General features: G+C 41.9%; 1 protein-coding gene across 2 annotated transcripts in view; it reads right to left on the minus strand.

Annotated features, from left to right (window-relative positions):
* Window positions 1-11,756: 11,756 nt before the first annotated feature.
* Window positions 11,757-20,902, minus strand: part of LOC144694898 (secreted frizzled-related protein 1-like) — a 98,041-nt gene continuing 88,895 nt past the window's right edge. For both annotated transcript variants that reach the window (XM_078565632.1, XM_078565633.1), the window contains exon 3: window positions 11,757-13,539. In XM_078565632.1, coding sequence (XP_078421758.1) covers window positions 13,214-13,539 — 326 coding nt within the window. In that variant the 3' untranslated portion in view covers window positions 11,757-13,213. The remainder of the gene's footprint in view (window positions 13,540-20,902) is intronic.

The raw sequence follows: 20,902 nt of genomic DNA on the forward strand, positions 1-20,902 counted from the left end.
GGGGGTCTTCCGGTCCCTTTAATGACTAAGAACCTGGCTACACGACCTTGGCAGGCCTATTTTCTGAAGCCAGTCAATGGATGATGCACAAAAGCAACTTAGAAGGATTCGACTGTCAATTTTCAGCTTTTGATGTGGAGAGACATGTGGACCCTTCACCTGATGACCTGGTCCATTTCAGGCACTCACTTTACCTGCATCTTTGGGCCCCATTACTAAGCGTGCTTTGGAGCTCCATCATGCCATTTCAAACATCAATTAGAATAATAAATAACTTGGCATTTAATTGAGCTGAGTGCATGAGGCACAAAGGTACACACGAACATATAAACATACAAAATGGGAGCAGAAGTAGGTCATTCGGCCCCTCATTCCTAAAAGGGCAACCCTAATTTTAAAACAGTGCCCCTTAGTTCTGGACTCACCCACAAGAGGAAACATCCTTCCCACATCCAACTTGTCAATGCCATTCAGGATCTTATATACTTCAATCAAGTCACGCCTCACTCTCCTAAACTCCAGTGGAAACAAGCCCAGTCTGTCCAGCCTTTTCCTCATAAGACCATCTGCTCATTCCAGTTATCAATCTAGTAAACTTCCCCTGAACCGCTTCCAACACATTAACATCCTTCCTTAAAGAAGGAGACCAAAACTGCACACCATATCCAAGATATGGTCTCACCAATGCCCTGTATAACTGAAGCATAACATCCTTACTTTTATGGTTAATTCTTTTCGTAATAAAGGATCGCATTCCATTAGCCTTCTTAATGACTTGCTGTACCTGTATACTAATTTTTTGTGACTCATGCACTAGAACACCTAGATCCCTCTGCACCTTGGAATTCTGCAGTCGTTCTCCGTTTATGTAATACTCTGCTTTTTTATTCTTCCTGCCAAAGTGAACAACTTCATATTTTCCCAAATTATACTCTATCTGCCAGATTTTTGCCCACTCACTCAACCTGTCTATATTTGTCTGCAACCTCCTCGTGTGCTTTCACAACCTACTTTCCTACCCATCTTTGTTTCATCTGCAATTTTAGCTTCCATGTCTTCACTCCCCTCATCTAAGTCATTGATGTAAATAGTAAAAAGTTGAGGCCACAGCATAGATCCCTGTGGGACTCCACCCATCACATCCAGCCAATCCATTTATGCATACCCTTTGTTTTATGCCAGCCAGCCAAACTTCTATCCATGCTAATATGTTACCCCCTACACCATTAGCTTTAATTTTCTGCAATAACATTTGATGTGGCGCCTTATCAAATGCCTTCTGGAAATCCAAGTACAGCATGTCTACAGGCTCCCCTTTATCCACAGCACATGCTACTCCTTCAAAGAATCCTAATAAATTGGTTAAACTTGTCCCTTTCTCAAAACCATCCTGACTCTTCCCGATTACGTTGAGTTTTTCTGAGTGCTCAGCTATAATATCTTCAATGATCAAGTGTAACACCTTCTCCACGACAGATGTCAAGCTAACTGGCCTATAGTTTCCTGTTTTCTGCTTCTCTCCCTTCTTGAATAGAGGGGTTATATTTGCTACTTTCCAGTCTGATGGAACCTTTCCAGAATCTGGTGAATTTTGGACAAATAAAATCAATGAAACTACTGCCTCATCAGCCACCTCTTTTAAGGTCCTTTAAGACACCCTCACTGTTTGGCTGTGCTTTTGCTGTTTCTGTTGATTATTGATGCAATAGATATTCTTGTACGTTATTGGCTAAGTGCCCTGAGCTGGAAGATATACTGTGTCAATATTGAGCTTTCTATCAAATAAAAAGCCTTACAAACTTATCGGTCACTCTGTGACTACTGGATTGATTCCCCAACTGGGCAATCTTGGGCCACAGTGACACTTGAGGGATGAAAAATCATGGCCTACGTGATTAGTGTCAGCCGTGGTTCAGTGAATCGCACTCTTGTCTCAAAATCAGAAGATTTAAGTCCCACTGACGAGTCTTGGGCACATAACCTAGGGTGATACCCTGATGCAGCACTGACAGGGAATGCTGAATAACAGAAATGGTGTATTTCGATGAGACGTTAAACCGAGGACGCATCAACCCTCTCAGGTGGACGTAAAAGATCCAGTGGCACTCGTTCAATAAAGAAGAGGGGTATTCTCCCTCGCCACTATGTATTCCCCAACTAATGCCTAAAATGAATATCTGGTCATTATCACAATACTGATTGTGCGCAAATTGTCTGCATCTCCTACACGACTAAACTTCAAATGTAATTGGTCATAAAGCACTTTGGGATGTCCTGAGGTGGTGAAAAATGCTACTTAAATCCAAGTTCTTTCTTTTTGCACTCTTTATTTCTCATTCATTTTAATTAGGGTACAGAACTGGGGTCCATGATTTCCCATCCAGAGCTTGCTGCAGTGACCAGTACTCTGCATCAGCTGTGCACAGTAGGAAATCAGCCCATATGGACTATCCCACATTTTATTACTGTTTTGAAACTGCAGCTCAAACATTTTTTGCCCTCATTGTTTTATATTATAAATGAACAAACCACAGTGACCACAGGGCATAAAATGTCGAATAAAATATTTTCCAGCGAGCAATTACAACTAAATTCACCATTTTTAACCAGCCTCCTATTCATTATAATTACTAAAATGTGACTGATCTATTATCCAGATCTGCACAGATCCTGCGATTAAAAAAAATGTTTTGCTCACAATTATTTCATTAAAAACAGAAAATTCTATTTTTTTTCTTCCCACTGCTCTTCCACCCAAATTGGCAGCGTCACCAACAATGGAGTCAGACACCTGGTGAGCTTACGCTGTCTTTATATTCTCACTATTGATTTGAGACTGGCTGTTCACAAGGCCTGGCTGGGACTCCACCCTGGGAGAACCCTTCTTTCACAACTAAATGCGTAGACAGTGTGCAGTGCATTGGGGGAATTTTAATATGGAGGAGGGCATGGGATCGGAATAGGGCTGGGTGAGGGGTTTAGAGCCAGGTCTCTGGATTACTAGTCCAGTGACATTACTACGACATTGCCATCTCCCCATTCTCCTTGAACCACCTAGTGAAGGCAGTCCCATTGTGATGTCAGGTTGGATCAAGAATTTCAATCCAGTCAGAGAGAAGGAACAGTGGAAATAAGTGCCCACTGAGGATAGTGTGTGATTTGGAAAGGAACTTGCAGATGGTGGTGTTCCAATGCACCCGTGTTCCTTGCCTTTCTAGGTGTTGGAAGTCATGGGTTTGTGAGATCACAGAATCACACAGTGCAGAAGAGGCCCTGAGGCCCATCGAGTCTGCACTGACATGTGAGAAACACCTGACCTACCTATCTAACCCCATTTACCAGCACTTGGCCCATAGCCTTGAATGTTATGACGCGCCAAGTGCTCATCCAGGTACTTTTTAAAGGATGTGAGGCAACCCGCCTCCACCACCCTCCCAGGCAGTGCATTCCAGACCGTCACCACCCTCTGGGTAAAAAGGGTTTTCCTCACATCCCCCATAAACCTCCTGCCCTTCACCTTGAACTTATGCCCCCTTGTGACTGACCCTACAACTAAGGGGGACAGCTGCTCCTTATCCACCCTGTCCATGCCCCTCATAATCTTGTACACCTCGATCAGGTCACCCCTCAGTCTTCTCTGCTCCAACGAAAACAACCCAAGTCTATCCAACCTCTCTTTATAACTTAAATGTTTCATCCCAGGCAACATCCTGGTGAATCTCGTCTGCACCCCCTCCAGTGCAATCACATCCTTCCTATAATGTGGCGTGCGACCAGAACTGCACACAGTACTCCAGCTGTGGCCTCACCAAGGTTCTATCCAACTCCAGCATGACCTCCCTACTTTTGTAATCTATGCTTTGATTGATAAAGGCAAGTGTCCTGTATGCCTTTTTCACCACCCCACTAACATGCCCCTCTGCCTTCAGAGATCTGTGGATACACCCGTCAAGGTCTTTTTGTTCCTCAGAACTTCCTAGTGTCATGCCGTTCATTGAATACTTCCTTGTCAAATTACTCCTTCCAAAGTGTATCACCTCATAGATGCTGCCAAAGATGCCATTTGTGACTTACAGTTTGGACATAATGCGTAGCGAGTGGATGTTTGGGCTAGTGGATGGGTGCTGGTCATGAAGTTTACTTTGTCTTTGATGATGTTCAGCTCCTTGACCATTATTGCAGCGGCACCCATCCAGGCAGATGGAGAGTTTCCGTCATATTCTTGACTTGTAACTGTAGGTGGTGGAGAGGCCTTGGGGAGTCAGGAAGTGAGTCATGTGCTGAAGACTACCCTGATCTGCTCCAATAGCCATAACATTTATATGACTACTGCAGTTGAGTTTCTGGTCAATGGATACCCCCAGGATGTTGATGGGTTAATGCTGTTGAATGTCAAGCAGCCCACTTAATTGGCACCACATCCCCAAACATTCACTCCCGACACCACCGACACACAGTAGCAGCAGTGTGTGCCATCTACAAGATGCACTGCAGGAATTCACCAAGGCTGCTTCAACAGCACCTTCCAAACCCACGACCACTATCACCTAGAAGGACAAGGGCAGCAGATAGCTGGGAACACCACCACCTGGAAGTTCCCATCCAAGTCACTCGCCATCCTGACTTGGAAATATATCGCTGGTCCTTCACTGTCGCTGGGTCAAAATCCTGGAACTCCCTTCCTAACAGCACTGTGGGTGTACCTACACCACATGGACTGCAGCAGTTCAAGGAGGCAGCTCACCACCACCTTCTCAAGGGCAACTAGGGATAGGCAATAAATGCCAATTTATTGCTAGTCAGAGAAGCCTACATCCCATGAATGAATAAAAAAAAAATGTCAAGATGAGGTGGTAAGGCTTTACCTGGCACTTGTGTGACTTAAAGTCCAAGCCTGAACGTTGTCCAGATCTTGATGCACACATTTACAGACTGCATCTGTATCTAAGGAAAAGCAAATGGAACTGAACATTGTGCACTCATCAGCAAGGTCATTGATGAAGCAGCCAAAGATATTTGGGCCTCCTGCATCGATGTCCTGGTGATGACATGATTCCCTCCAACAACCACATCATCTTCCTTTGTGCAGCTTATCACTGCAGTCAGTGGATAATACTCCCCAATTCCAATTGGCCTCAATTTTACTCAGGTTCCTTGAGGCCACATTCTGTCAAAAGCTGCCTTGATGTCAAGGCAGTGACTTCCACCTCACTTCTGGAACTCAGTTCTTTTGTCTCTGTTTGGGCCAAGGCTGTAAAGAGCTCTGGAGTTCTTGGCTGCTGTTGATGACCCAAAGCACCTCATCGGTTGCCAGTTTTGAGCTAATAGATTGGTTCTTAATTTTTCCCATTTAGCATGGTGGTACTGACAATGTGAAGGCAAAATTTGGTCTCTACAATGACTGTTTTTCACTCCTACCAGTACCATCACCGCAAAATATTGGTGAGGATGAGTTCAAGTTTGGATATCACGTTGGTGACAGAGAAGTCTGGGACTGGGGCTGATAGATAGCATTCTACTAATATGACTATATCAAGCTGTTACTTGACAAATCTATGGAACAGCCCCCTCAACTTTGATACCAGTCCCCAAATATTAGTGGAAAGGCCTTTTCAGGGTTAATTGAGCTGAGTGTGCCTTTGTCGTGTCCTAATTTGATGCCTAGGTTGCAGCCGAGTTGTCCATCTAGTTTTATTCTTCCTGCTGTTTGTGGCAATTTGACACAATTGAGTATCTTGCTCGACCAGTTCAGAGGGCAATTAAAAGTCAACTATGTTGATTGGGTTTTCACATTACACCAGGCACCAGGTTTCCTTCCTTAAAATCTGTCATGAACCAAACCCATATGTTTGTCATCAATTTTACTGAAACCAGCTCTTTATTCCAGATTCCCTGGACTTATCCGTTTCGTTACCTGAACACTATACTGCTCCACAGTGATGGGTCAGTGATGACGCCATCTGTTTTTGAAGAAAAAATGTGTCTAATTGTCTATTTCCCAGCTCGAGTTTGTAACTCATTGGTTGCTTTCCAGCTGCATGTTCACTGAAAGTAAATACCCAAAATGATTTGCATGACCTTCCACTATAGCTCATAAATAACACAAGTCATTACTAATTATATATTCTGCTATATCATGCGGATGTATGAGTGAAAAACACTGTTGTATATGTCCATCATTTCATGTTGCTTAAAACAATTACAAAGGGATCAATTTTTCCAATGTTTCTCAGAAAAACAGCCGACAAAATTGGCATGCTGCAGGGAATTTACATTTTGTCTTAATGCGTGTTCTAAAGAGAAAATGCAATTGTGTATGATATCACATTGCGCAGTTGGAAGAATTTTCTTGCGCTTTTTATCCCCCTCTGCTTAATGCAAACCTGCTGTGCTGTCTGACACATTGAATAACCGCACTATACTTGCAGTCAGGCTTTGAAATCCGTCTTTTGCAGTTTTAAATTTTTAATAAATCCCCACATAAATGCTTACGTTGCCTGCTATTGCTGTGTCAGCAAAAAATTCGCCTTTTCATTGCCATACAGTTAATCAACTTCAGGGAAATGGTTGAAGGGCAGCCAATGGCAAATAGTTTTGCAACTCCAATGTGCTCTGTCAAAGGACAGTCAGGATAAATGTGTGCCCACAATTCTACAAACCTGAGTCCTTTATCTCTGTCCTGTTGTGAAAACCAAGTGTTTCTCAACAGGAATTAAAATGGATTGAGCAGGGGGCGTTGGTTGAGGAAGAGTGGGTGGCAGTACAGAATCATATGAGGGGGGGCCGTTGGTTGGGGAGGGGGTTGGTGGTGGTACAGAGTCATATGAACATATGAAATAGGAGCAGAAGTAGGCCATTCATACCCTCAGGCCTCATCTGTCACACAATAAGATCAAGGCTGTTTGCGTTCCCAGTTTCACGTTCCCATGTACTTGGTAAGCTTTGATTCCTTTGCCTAACAAGAATCTGTCTGCTTCCACCTTAAAAATATTCAGTGACCCCACTTCCACCGTTTTCTGAGGCAGGGAGTTCCAAAGCCGCACAACCCTCAGAAAAAAATTCTCCGCATCTCTGTCCTATAAGGGTGGTCCCTAATTTTAAAACAGCGCTCCCTAGTTCTGGACTCATCCACAAGAGAAAAATCCTTCGCATGTCCACCTTGTTGAGACCATTCAGGATCTTATATACTTCAATCAAGTCACCCCTCACTCTTCGAAACTCCAGTGGAAACAAGCCCAGCCTGTCCAACCTAGCCTTATAAGACAACCTGCTCATTCCAGGTATCAATCTAGCAAACCTCCCCTGAACCGCCTCCACCGTATTTGCATCCTTCCTTAAATAAGGAGACCAAAACTGCACACAATATTTGAGCTGTGGTCTTCCTCTGCTGATTCTAAATCTTTGAGTCCTGAGATTTTGGGAGTAGATTCCAGTTTGCTACCTTGGTGAAAATTACAGACTGGCATACAGAGTTAAAAGGTAGAAGAAAAGAAGCATAGATTTTCTGCTAGGTGTATCAATTGTCAAGGGTGCAGAACAAGCATTAGACAATTGAGCATGCAGCTTTTAGGCATGGTTTGTGTACATCTTATTTAGCCCACAACTTTCCTTCCCAAAAATTTTGTGCTTGCACTCATTAGAATCCCAGATTGTTTATTGATGTTTTTGAATAACACTGTTCCCTCCATTCTCCAATATATGAGGATATCCAGGATGGCTTCTCCCAAGAGCTTGTGATTTTGAACCCCTTCTCCACCTTACCTGTGTTTCCTTCCAGTTATGTTATTTTTCCATTCTTGAGATATTTTCAGTGAAGGAGCAGTTGCAGACTAAATGAGCAATTGAAAACCCTTTCTTATTGTACACTCCCAAGTGATGGGACACTATGGACAATTGCAAGACCCTTATTACCACCTTGGTTGACAACTACAGCCTTGGCACAGCCTGATGTGTGAATCACTGAGCTTTTCATCAGTATGGCTCCTCAGCATGATGTTTTTAACCAACTATGTCACTGAGCGGCCTTTTGGACAAGAAATTGTTCAACTGGTGGATGGATCTTCGCTAAGTTGGAACTAGCAAATTAGCCACCTTGACCTGCTGCCCAATCCCTGCTGAATGCACAGAATCCTCATGAAGCAGACATCCCATGCTAAATAGAGCCTAGTTCCTTCAATGTAAAGCAATCACAACATTTTATATTTTAAGTGGTACATGAAAGCAATCATGTTGAGGTCAGTAAGTGATGAGATCAGCAGGCACCAAGCCCACAACTAACATGAGGGCACCAACCGTATCTCTGGCAATTACCTGCAGGGTCAGTAAAGTGCCAGTTGCAGAGCTGTGACATCTGCTGCAAAGCCACCCTACACCACAGTTAACCAACATCCACAACCTTTCTACTATGGTGTCCCACCAGGTCAGCTTAAGAATCACTTGCAGTATTAGCTTTGCTCTACACAGGTAACTAAAGTATTGCCCTGATGGGTGGCACTTTCATCTCTTCTTCCAGTGAATGGCAACAGCAGCATTACATGGCTGTACAACCTCACTGCATTTCACTAAGTACAGTTTAGGCAGGTTTCTTTTCCTGCTTGAGATGGTGCCCAATTGTATTTGCATGTTGTTTGTTTACATTTTATTGAAAATTAACTTTCAACACTCTAGTTCCAACATAACATTGTAATATTTCTTTAGACTGGAGTACTACAAAGTTGAGCAGTCACTTGGCACGTGATTATGCTCAGTATTTGCCAACGGCAAGTGTAAACCCATGGCCAATTTTTGTTCCCATTTGTTTTAGTCTGTGGAAAGCAACCCTGGCTCAATTAGGATGTCACATCTGCAGCATAAATACTGCATATATATGAGGCAAGTATTACAATATGCTTTTGGACTGGAGTACTACGAAGTTGAGCAGTCACTTGGCATGTGATTATGCTCAGTATTTGCCAATGGCAAGTGTAAACCCACGGCTAATTTTTGTTCCCATTTGTTTTAGCCTGTGGAAAGCAACCCTGGCTCAATTAGGATGTCACATCTGCAGCATAAATATTGCATATAAGTGAGGCAAGTATTACATGGTGCTTTTGTCTACTTATGTCGGGAAGATAGCCAGAGCCACTTTTACCTCCCACTTTAATGCTGCGTACTTTTGTTTCCTCTTCAGCTGTGTTGAATTGAATGGTTTAAAATGAATATCTCCTTTCCTTCAAATGTCAGACAGAGGATTAAACAACTCTTAACATTTTTTGTTCGCTACATATGCCATTAATTATTATCGAATTACCCGAAAAACCAGTTGCTCTGAAAAATGTGGATCCACTTAATATGGACATCACTTGATGGAGCAACTGCTTCCATGTGCGTACAGGCCAGCTTTCTGTGGTAAAGGTTCTCATTGTGAAGTCACATGATTTCATCTCTGCATTTTGCTTAACACTTTTTAGGATTGAATTGACCAAATGTTTCTCCAATCCCCTTATGTGAAGAAAAACCAAGATTGCAATATGGGTTTAAGTCTTACAAAAAAAGGGGTTTGATATATTTTCTCCCACACTCTTCAATTCTTCAGTTTTCTGCTGTTCTATATATTCTTACCGATTCTTTCATGGGATGCCAGCATTTCTTGCCCATCCCTAATTGCCCTTGAACTGAGTGGCTTACTAGGCCATTTCAGGGGGCAGTAAAGAGTCAACCACCGTGCTGTCGGTCTGGAGTCGCATGTAGGCCAGACCGGGTAAGGATGGCAGATTTCCTTCCCTGAAGGACATTAGTGAACCAGATGGGTTTTTATGACAATTCATGATAGTGTGAAGGTCATTACTGAGACTAGCTTTCAATTCCACAGTTTATTTTTTACTAATTTGAATTTAAATTACACTAGCTGCCATGGTGGGATTCACAGAATCACAAAATTGTTACATTGCAGAGGAGGCCATTTGGCCCATCTTGTCTGCACTGGCTCTCAAATGAGCATTATGACTTAGTGCCATTCTCTTGTCTTTTTCCTATACCCTTGCACATTATTTGAGTAGAAACAATCACCTAATGCCCTCTTGAATGCCTCGATTGAACCTGCCTCCACCACACTGTGAAAAAGTTTATTCTCACATCACATTTGCTTCTTTTGCAAATCACTTTAAATCTGTGCCCTCTTGTTCTCGATCCTTTTGTGAGCAGGAACATTTTCTCCCTATCTACTCTGTCCAGGCCCCTCATGATTTTGAGCACCTCTATCAAATCTCCTCTTAGCCTTCTCCTCTCCAAGAAGAACAGTGCGAACTTCTCCAATCTACCTTCATAGCTGAAGTTTCTCATCCCTGGAACTATTCTTGTAAGCCTCTTCTGTATCCTCTCCAATACATTCACATCTTCCTATAGTGTGGCGCACAGAACTGTGTACAATATTCCAGCTGAGGTCTAACTAGTGTCTTATATAAGTTCAGCATAACCTCCTTGCTCTTGTACTCTATGCCCCTATTAATAAAGCCCAGGATACTGTATGCTTTATTAACTGCTCTCTCCACCTGTCGAGCTGCCTTCAATGACCTATGCACATTTACACCCAGGTCCCTCTGCTCCTGCATGCCCTTAAGAATTGTATCCCTTACTTTATATTGTTTCTCCATGTTCTTCCTACCAAAATGCATCACCTCACACTTCTCCACATTGAACTTCATCTGCCACCTATTTGACCACTCCACCAAATTGTCCATGCCCCTTTGAAGTTCTACACTGTTGTCCTTACAGTTTACAATGCTTCCAAGTTTCGTATCATCCGCAACCTTTGAATTTTTTCCCTGCACACCAATATCTAGATTATTAATGTATATCAAGAAAAGCAAGGGTCCCAATACCAACCCCTGGGGTACTCCACTACAAACCTTCCTCCAGCCCAAAGAATATCCATTAACCATTACTCTCTGTTTCTTATTACTCGGCCAATTCTGAATCCACGTTGCTACTGTCCCTTTTATTCCACGAGCTATAACTTTTCTCACAGGTCTGTTGTGTGGTACTGTATCGAATACCTTTTGAAAGTCTATGTACACTACATCAACAGCATTACCCTCATCACCTCCCTCTGTTGCCTCTTTAAAAATCTCCAGATTTGAACCCATGCCTCAGAGAATTTTTCTTGGCCTTTGGCTTACTAGTCCACTGACATGACCACCATGCCACTGTCTCCCCATGAATATGGTTATATGGTGACTCAGCTGAGGCGTGGCCCCACATATCACCCAAGTGACTGATCTTTGTGAGGTGTCAGGAAATCTCTTTGGCTGTGGAAGGAATGACCTCAATTGGAATTATGCAATTCTCATATTTGCCAATATTCTGTTGTCAACCAATGGTGGAGACTAGGGTTGATTTATTTTTAATTTTTTGCCCAACACAGAACAAATCTTGGTCCTTCCCTCATTTGTATGGAGCAGTGAATTCTTCAGAGTCATTCAATGAATTCTCCTATCCAGCGGCATTGCTAATAGGAGGACCAAGAGAGCAAGTGACCTCCCCTGACAGCTCCTAGATCTACATTACAACAAACTGTTTGGAAATAGGCCAAAGGGCAACACAAGGTGGACGTGTCCAACTTTCCTGGTTTCTGCTTTGCAGTTCTCTATCTGAAGACCACCAAGCTTAAACCGCGGGATGGTTTGCAAGAATAAAGTCTTGCTGCTATCTTCCTGCACTGTGGTGCCCACAAAAAAATCAATTTTTAGAAAAATCAGATTTTGAAATACGAAACAAAGTTCAATTTTTGAACCAATTTATTTTCAAAAAGCGGGTCTAATTACAAGGAACTACAAAGGAAGCAGCTCTTTAATCCATACAATTATCCAAACTGTTTGAAATAAGTAAAATTAAGTCAGTTGAAAGCAATACTTCTGCAGATACTTTGTCATGGCAGAATGAAACATTCACAGTGCACTTAGATCAAAAAATGCAACACACTTACATCTTTAAGCTGTGTCTACGGCCTTAATCATCGTAACTTTAAGTAAATGAATTAATTAAAACAGATGAAAATAAATCAGTGTGATATAGAAACATCATCGTACCATTGTTTTACTGAGCGAATGTAAATCTGTAAGAAAAATCATAAATGATTATAAAAGCACAAAAGAATAAACAAAAGAAATGAAGAAGCTGCTGATATTTGATTGTAATTTACAAAACTATTTTGTTCCAGTATGAAAATCATCTTGTGGCAAACACCAACAGCAATGAAGCTCTACCTTAAGCGTGCAACTTACAACCTTCCTAACTCATGTTTTCAAAACTACAAAGAACAAAACTTAGTACTTACTGAACCTTCTCCTAAGTTTCCTAATTTGTCCATTACAAAAGGCTCTTTTTTTCCCCCAAATAACTTCTTAATGCTGGGTGAATATTCGAGCAGTTCAAAGCTGTCAGTCTGTTAAGCATGAAGCTGCAGTGCCAGAAGGAGATGGGAGTCTTTGGCAATAGTCCAATTTCTACAGCACGTGAGATTTGATAAGTCTTTCACGGAGTTTTTATCATGCAATTGTGCTGAAGGACAAAGTGATGATCAGATGTTAATTCTAATCTGCAACAGTGAACATTTTCAGTTCAGCATTTTGGGCAGAAGCCCAGTGGTTTTTTTTTTGCCAACACTGTGTACACCCAGAGTCCTTGAGCAGACCTGAAATTTCCAGGGGAACCCAGCACTCTGTAATCTTGGCCAATTACTCACTGTGTGGACAAGAATGTAATGCTCAATAAAATTTTTCAAGCCTGTGCTTTTTGTCTCTTGTAGTTCTCAGGAGATTATTCAGGAATTGGATGTGGGGGTGGTCAAGGCTAAATCAGTTTTTGTTATGTTCCAAATATCATTCCTAACTCTTAATTCAATCCATTCACACTTTGGAAGGACTTTAATTATGACTCCTTTTCTAGCTGTCTGAACATTTTTGGATGCATTTAATTAGCAAAAAAGCTGCAGAATACATCCTCATACCTCCCTTTTAAATTTCTCTCTCTCTCTGGCTTAATAATCTATGCTATTGTATTGATTAACAGAAAGAAATAAAGAATCATTTTCATTACACACAGGTTCTAAATAAAAGTGGAAAATCATAATTCAAAAAGGCATCCTATTTTATAGAAAAAAATCAGTTTAATTTTTTTTTAAAAAAGCATGTGCAAGTTCAACCGTTGTTGTTTGATTAAAGAACAAAGCAGATAATCATTTGAAGACCCCCTGGAATGTTGGACAAACGTGAGTCTTCATTTTCTTCACAGCTTTTTTGACTTCCTTGCTCTTTTTGTCCCACCTGTGAATAACCGTCAGGAGATTCTGTTTGTTCACCTTGCGGCCCATAATGAGGAAGTTACTGTTGAGATTGTCCAGCTGGTGGCAAGGGCAGTCTGCCCCATTCTTAATGTACAAGGTCAGCTTCTTCAGGTCCTTTTTCTTGAGTGGTCCCAGTTTCAGAGGCTTTTTCTTCTTCTGTGGTATGATTTTCCGATCTCCATTCTCCTTCTTGACTTCCTTGATCTTCATTTTTAGAGCTTGAATAAAATAGCACAATTATTAATTGAAGAGCCAACAAATGAGACCTTTACTAGTAATGGACAACATTTTTATTAATCTCCCTTCAATAGCTTAAGACTCTATGGAGTTTGTGCTTTGTGGATGGATATTTGCTTTCAGTGCACTTTACAACCTTGCTTAATTGTTATAAATTTTTGGGGATTGAACTACTCAAGGATCTTTGTTCCGGTGAGATTTGAGTTTAGTTGCTAACTATCATAGAATTTCTTCAGATTCCAGCAGAAATATTTTAGGAAAGCAATAGTATATCAACGATCTGGCTTACAGAGTCCACTTTGGCTTGTTTTGAGAGCCAATCTAAATTATAATCTTTACAAAATTTTTGAATGGATGGAGGCATTGGCATAACATGTTTTTAAGAGAACATCTGAAGGTGGATAAATCACCTGGACCAGATGGATTACACCCCAGAGTTCTGAAGGAGATAGCTGAAGAGATAGTGGAGGCGTTAGTGGTGATCTTTCAGGAATCACTCGAGTCAGGGAGGGTCCCAGAGGACTGGAAAATCGCTAATGTAACCCCCCCTGTTTAAGAAGGGAGTGAGGCAAAAGACGGGAAATTACATGCCGATTAGCCTGACCTCGGTCATTGGTAAGATTTTAGAGTCTATTATTAAGGATGAGATTTCAGAATACTTGGAAATGCATGGTAAAATAGGGCAAAGTCAGCATGGTTTCATCAAGGGGAGGTCATGCCTGACAAATCTGTTAGAATTCTTTGAGGAGGTAACGAGTAGGTTAGACAAAGGAGAGCCAATGGATGTTATCTACTTGGACTTCCAGAAGGCCTTTGACAAGGTGCTGCACAGGAGGCTGCTCAGTAAGATAAGAGCCCATGGTGTTAGCGGCAAGGTACTAGCATAGATAGAGGATTGGCTGTCTGGCAGGAGGCAGAGTGGGGATAAGGGGGTCCTTCTCAGGATGGCGGCCGGTGACTAGTGGAGTTCCGCAGGGGTCAGTGTGGGACCACAACTTTTCACTTTATACATTAATGATCTGGATGAAGGAACTGAGGGCATCCTGGCTAAGTTTGCAGATGATACAAAGATAGGTGGAGGGACAGGTAGTATTGACGAGGCGGGAAGGCTGCAGAAGGATTTGGACAGGCTAGGAGAATGGGCAAAGAAGTGGCAGATGGAATACAACGTGGGGAAGTGTGAGGTCATGCACTTTGGCAGGAAGAATAGAGGCATAGACTATTTTCTAAATGGGGAGAGAATTCAGAAATCTGGATGCAAAGGGACTTGGGAGTCCTAGTCCAGGATTCTCTTAAGGTTAACTTGCAGGTTGAGTCTGTAGTTAGGAAGGCAAATGCAATGTTGGCATTTATTTTGAAAGAACTAGAATATAAAAGCAGGGGTGTGCTGCTGAGGCTTTATAAGGCTCTGGTCAGACCACATTTAGAATATTGTGAACAATTTTGGGCCCCGTATCTCAGGAAGGATGTGCTGGCCCTGGAGAGGGTCCAGAGGAGGTTCACAAAAATGATCCCAGGAATGAAAGGCTTAACATATGAGGAACGTTTGAGGACTCTGGGTCTATACTCGATGGAGTTTAGAAGGATGAGGGGGGATCTGATTGAAACTTACAGAATACTGAAAGGCCTGGATAGAGTGGACATGGGGAAGATGTTTCCATTAGTAGGAGAGACTAGGACCCGAGGGCACAGCCTCAAAGTAAAGGGAAGACCTTTTAGAACAGAGATGAGGAGAAACTTCTTTAGCCAGAGAGTGGTGAATCTATGGAATTCATTGCCATAGAAGGCTGTGGAGGCCAGGTCATTGAGTGTATTTAAGACCGAGATATATAGGTTCTTGATTGGTAAGGGGATCAAAGGTTACGGGGAGAAGGCGGGAGAATGGGGTTGAGAAACTTATCAGCCATGATTGAATGACGGAGCAGACTCAATGGGCCGAATGGCCTAATTTCTGCTCCTATGTCTTATGGTCTTATGTAGAATTTACAGCACAAAAATTGAGCAACTTGGATCAATTGGTTCATGCTGGCTTTTGTGCTCCACATGAGCTTTCTCCAACTCAACTTCATCTAACCCTGTCAGCATGTTCTTCCATTCCTTTCTCCCTCATGTACTTATTGAGCTTTTCCAGAAATGTATCTCTGCTATTCACCTTAACCACACTGTGTCCACACACTCTGAGTAAGGAAATTTCTCCTGCATTCCTTATTGGATTTGTTCACGAGTCTTCTATAGTTTCAGTCTCCTCCCCATAGGCAGAAACTTATCTCTACATCTAATTAAAAGATGTTGGCAAGCTGCCTGGACTTGGTTATAACCGGAATTTGAGTGCACTTTCTTCATCTTTTTAAAAGCAGAAGAAAAAACAATTTCTCCAACATGCTTTAGTAAAATTCTCTCAAGTTGTGAGATCTGGTGAACCTTTACTACACTGGATGCTGAAGACAACATGTATGTCGAACAGCTGCAATCCTGCAGGTGTGAATGTGGCATTGCCAGACAAAACCCTAAGGCATTAAGTCAGCTTCCCCACATTGTCTATCAAGTTTCCATACTTTCTAACTCTGCTTCGTACATCTTGAACAATACATGCATCAATATATGTTATCCCCCATCTCCATTAATCTCAACAGAGTGAAATACTCAACTGACTTTAATTTACAAAAAAAAATATGATGGTTTATCATGGATGATTTTGCTAGAGTTTTAAGTGTATCTAAACTAAAATTTGGCCATGGGCTTGTAAACTTCAACAGCTGTCTGACCTGAGGTGTCCAGAGACAGTTTAGTTCCGAATTAAAAATAAATTGCTGGATTCAGCAGGTCAGGCAGCATTTGTGGCAAGAGAACCAGAGTTCATGTTTTAGGCCGATGTCACTGCCACAAATGCTGCCTGACATGCTTAGTATTTTCCTTTGTATTTCAGACTTCCAACATCAGCAGTATTTTGCTTTGGACAATTTGGTTCTGTTGCGTTCCAAGTGCAAGAGTAAGATCAACAGCCAAAGCCATGAGACTAGCATTTCAGAGTCTTATGAATCTAAACTTTTGCACAACCTTGCTGTGTACTTCCTCTCATTGGTTTTGTAGGATATGAAAAATAATTTGTATTTTTTTCCATTTTGTTCAGAACCTTGTCATCCAATGGCTTCACGCGGGTAACTTCTCCAATTCTAATTATCTGTCACAGGGCATAATCAGATACCAGTTTTTTTTAAATTTACTGACCATCATTCTCAAATGGCAACTGCCAAAGAAGCAGAAAAATTGCACTTTCATTGTGCTTTACCACAACCCTAGGAGGTTCAAAAGTGCTTTACAACCCAAGCATTATTTTGAAGTCTAGTGAAATGTTGTTGCCAATTTGCTAAGTGTAAAGTTCACCCCCAGCAAACGACTGCATCAGTCTTCTCTTGCTGGTGATGCTGGCTGAGAGGCCAGAATCCCACCAGACTTCTCGATCAGCAAGAGCTCTCAACTTCGCTGTAAACACCGAACCATTTTGAGGAGGACAAGGTGTGACAAATCCATCAGGGTAAACTTATAAGTCTATTTGGCATTTTAACTATTATTTTTGGCATGTTTTTACCCCTGAGTGGAATGCTAAGCTGTTGTTAGATCCACAGGGGATGAAAAATGACTTGGAAGAGCTACTGAGCCCAAGACTCTGAAGGAGCTTAATTAACATTGATGAAAATAGTAATTAACCTGAAGGACGTCAGAAGTGTTTTAATTTCAACTATATTTATGTTCGTGCCAGGAATCTGAATTTACAGGTACATCTTTTTTTCCAACAGGTAATCAAAATATTGAACAGAAATGGAAAAGAAAAAATTCCCCTCAAAAATAAAATTTAATCTTAAATATGTAACTATTCACCTTTTCAAAAGGTTCTTTGATATGACCCTGAATTCCAGCTGCAGAAAAGTTATGTTTGACATCTGAAGACACCTCCCAGAGTTTATCGGTTTGCATTCCTTTCATGGATTTTCATCCTCAAGGCAGATAGCCAGAGTTGGGAAAATTCCTGGCTCAGCCTGCCTGCATCGGGAGAAAGTGCCAGGGGAGATGGAATTTTCATTCCATGGGGTGGGTGATGGCTGCAGTCAGGCTAGCCAACCCAGGAAAAAAACCCGGAGGCAGCCAAGGGGGCCGCCAAGTACCAAGGCGAGCTAATTAAAAGCAAAAACAAAAGTACCTGGAAAAACTCAGCAGGTCTGACAGCATCTGCGGAGAGGAATACAGTTAACATTTTGAGTCCGTATGACTCTTCACCAGAATTAAAAGGCCTGCCTTGGTGCTGTGGGACTACACCCCAGTTATGGGCCCCTCAAGGCCTCACCACTCTCACTCCCCATGCCCCATTCATGCCCCCTCATACCCCTTACCCACTGTCTATAACCCTCATACCAAGCTATGGCACTTCCATGCCCATAATGAAGCTTGCCTGAGCACCCAGAAATCCATTACAATGCTGAAACAGCTGCGCCCCAGGGAAGACATTACTTGATTGACAGCTCTGTCTCTCTGATCTCTTCTGTCAATTGTACAATGTTAATTTACACATGAGAAAGAGGTTAAATGCTTGCAGTTTCTGCTATTGATACTTTCAGGGGTCTGGATGATTGACACTTTTATTGGCTTGTAGTAAAAAGTTTTTTTTTAACAAAGTGGACAATTATCAACGAATGACTTTTTTTTAAAAAAGCTTTTTTTTTTAAACACATCCTGTTGACACTATCGGGTTATTTATATAGTGTATAGTGGGTGAATTGGCTTGGAAGTGTCAGCTTGGCATGGGGGCATGAGTGACCATCAGGAGTGGGTAGGAGCACACTTTGGCATGGGGGACATGAGGAGGACCTTTTGATCTTACCTTAAAAAGGTTTCCTCATGCAGACTATAGTTCACCACACTTCTAAGGTGCCATAAAGCAGGACTCTTTGAAAAGCTGGTCCGACTCTAGGAAAGTTGTGGAGGACTAGGACATGCCTATTCCCACAATGGAGCCAGCCAGGTGGGGAGCGCAGGGTGTGGGCTCGCGACCTGAATGAGCCCGCGCCCTTAAAAAGCACTCCCAAAAATCAGAAACCCCGGGAATGGGGTCGGCGATCCTGGAATCCGGCGCTGGCCGCCATTTTCACCCCTCCACGGAGTCTCTCTGACTCTGTGAAAATCCAGCCCACAGTCTGCATTTAAAAAGAATACCATTTGACGTGAAATTTTATGAAATTAATACAAATGAAGGCAGTAAAGACAAAAATAACTGATTTTTAAAAATTCATTTTCATGACTTGTGTTGAAGGCAAAGCTGGCTTTTATTGCCCATCTTTCAACTGCATGAGGTGATTTTGCTGAATTGCTGATAACATTGTGACACAATACAGCGCCTTGCTCAGTCTCTTATTTCATCAAGCCTGAGAATTTGGTCAGCTCCCCAACTACTTAAATAGTAACCCATTCTCTCCCATAATCCAATAAGCTTCTTGCAAAACCTAGTTTTAATTACTGTCATTAGTGCCTTTTGAAGCAATTCGTTCCAAAACTACTCCTGTCTTTCCGCTAATTCTATCCTACAAGTGCTACATTGACTGAAGTACCAAAATTTCAAACATCGTTTTTACTTGACCATTTATTAAGAAAAGTTGAATACAAACAATAAAGCAATTGCACTCATGTTCTTCTTATCACCCATTATGGTCCTTTTCATTTAGAATTAAGTCAAGATGTTGATGCTTGAAATTTACAATTCTGCTCTCTTAGTTATTCAAGGAATGGTTTGTTTGAGGTCATCGCGTTCATCTTTCTTTGACAAATTCATACTGAGGATATCGCTGCAGGAATTCCCCAGGGCCGTGCCCAAGGACCGACTGTCTTCAGCCGCTCATTAAAGACTTTCAGCACTAAAATTTGGGGTGAAACTGTTAACTGATGATTGCAGCTTTCAGTTTCATTCACAATTCCTCACATAATGGAACAGCTCCTGCCCACATGCAGCAAAACCTAGATAAAAACTTGACTTGGGGAAAATAAGTGACTAGTGATATTAGTGCCACACAAGTGCCAGGCAATGAGCAGTTTCAACAAGTCCAGCCACCTCCCCATGACATTCAAAGGCGTTACCAACACCTTTGCTTTCTCCAGGGCAGCTGGCTAAGGGCAATAAATGCTGGCCTTGCCACTGACACCTATATCCCAAGAATGATTTAAAAATACAAGTTGAATTCATACTGAATACTTTTAGTCACGATGTAGTCTGCAGCACCCACTCTTGTGTCCTATTTTAGTTGCTGCTTCCACTTACTCTAAGCCCAGTCAATGCCACAACCTGCATCGGATCTTGTTGCAAACTTTGCGGACATCTCCAAACTTGCCAAATTTCTCTTAGAATATCAACTAATAAATTGACTTGATTTTCTTTTTTTTTAAAAAAACTATAAAAACACACACAACTTGATATATTTGTTGAGTGCCTTACTCTTTCACACTCTGAAAGGCTGACTTGTGGAAATGTTTAGATGTTGTCAGTGATGCATGTGACAGTTGAAGTTTGCCATGATTGATAACTCAGATAATTTCACAATGCTTATTTGTTGCCTGACTGTGTTGGACGTGTTAAATTTCTGGGGGTTCACAAGGTAGATGCCTAACGTATGGTGACAATCATCATATAAAAAGGGAAGGTCGAACTCAGACAGGAAGGCAGCATAAGTGCCTTCCATAATGGTCTCTGTGCCTTCAGGAGGTGCAGCATTGCCCAATTCTGATTTTCTGCTTGAAAGTGTGCTTATTGATGTTAAGTGACTGGAATCAACCCCATCCCTTACATGATTCAACGACTTGCTGTTTACACTCAAAGAATCAACTACATGGATGAGATACAAACACATCTTCCCCATAAGCCACATTCTAGATTCAACTACCATCTGAGGATGAAAACTGGGTACAAGATATTATATGTTTATGGAGTGTAAATATTCTGCTGATTATTTGACACATTTTGTACCATGTAATGGAGCATCATATATGTGGAGACTACATATGGTATCACTTTTAACAAGGCATGGCCAATGCCTCATAACATGGAGCTCGGTCAGGCATGCCACTCTGCCGAGTTGCTGCTTTGTTGGGGGAAATCACGCACTAAAGACAAGGCACCTCTCAAAGGAAACAGGGCCAGCTGAAAATTTGCAGAGACAGCAATCTCCAAGTTGTTGTATACACCTTGAAGCAACTGGTTGAAGATGACAGAAGGCTAAGAAAAGGTTATAGAAATGGTGTAGGGCATGCAGGGTGCAGAAATTGTGGACAAGTGGGACATATTTGAGGGTAGAATGCTCTTTG

Source organism: Cetorhinus maximus, chromosome 20, assembly GCF_964194155.1.
Source record: "Cetorhinus maximus chromosome 20, sCetMax3.hap1.1, whole genome shotgun sequence".
Taxonomy (NCBI): domain Eukaryota; kingdom Metazoa; phylum Chordata; class Chondrichthyes; order Lamniformes; family Cetorhinidae; genus Cetorhinus; species Cetorhinus maximus.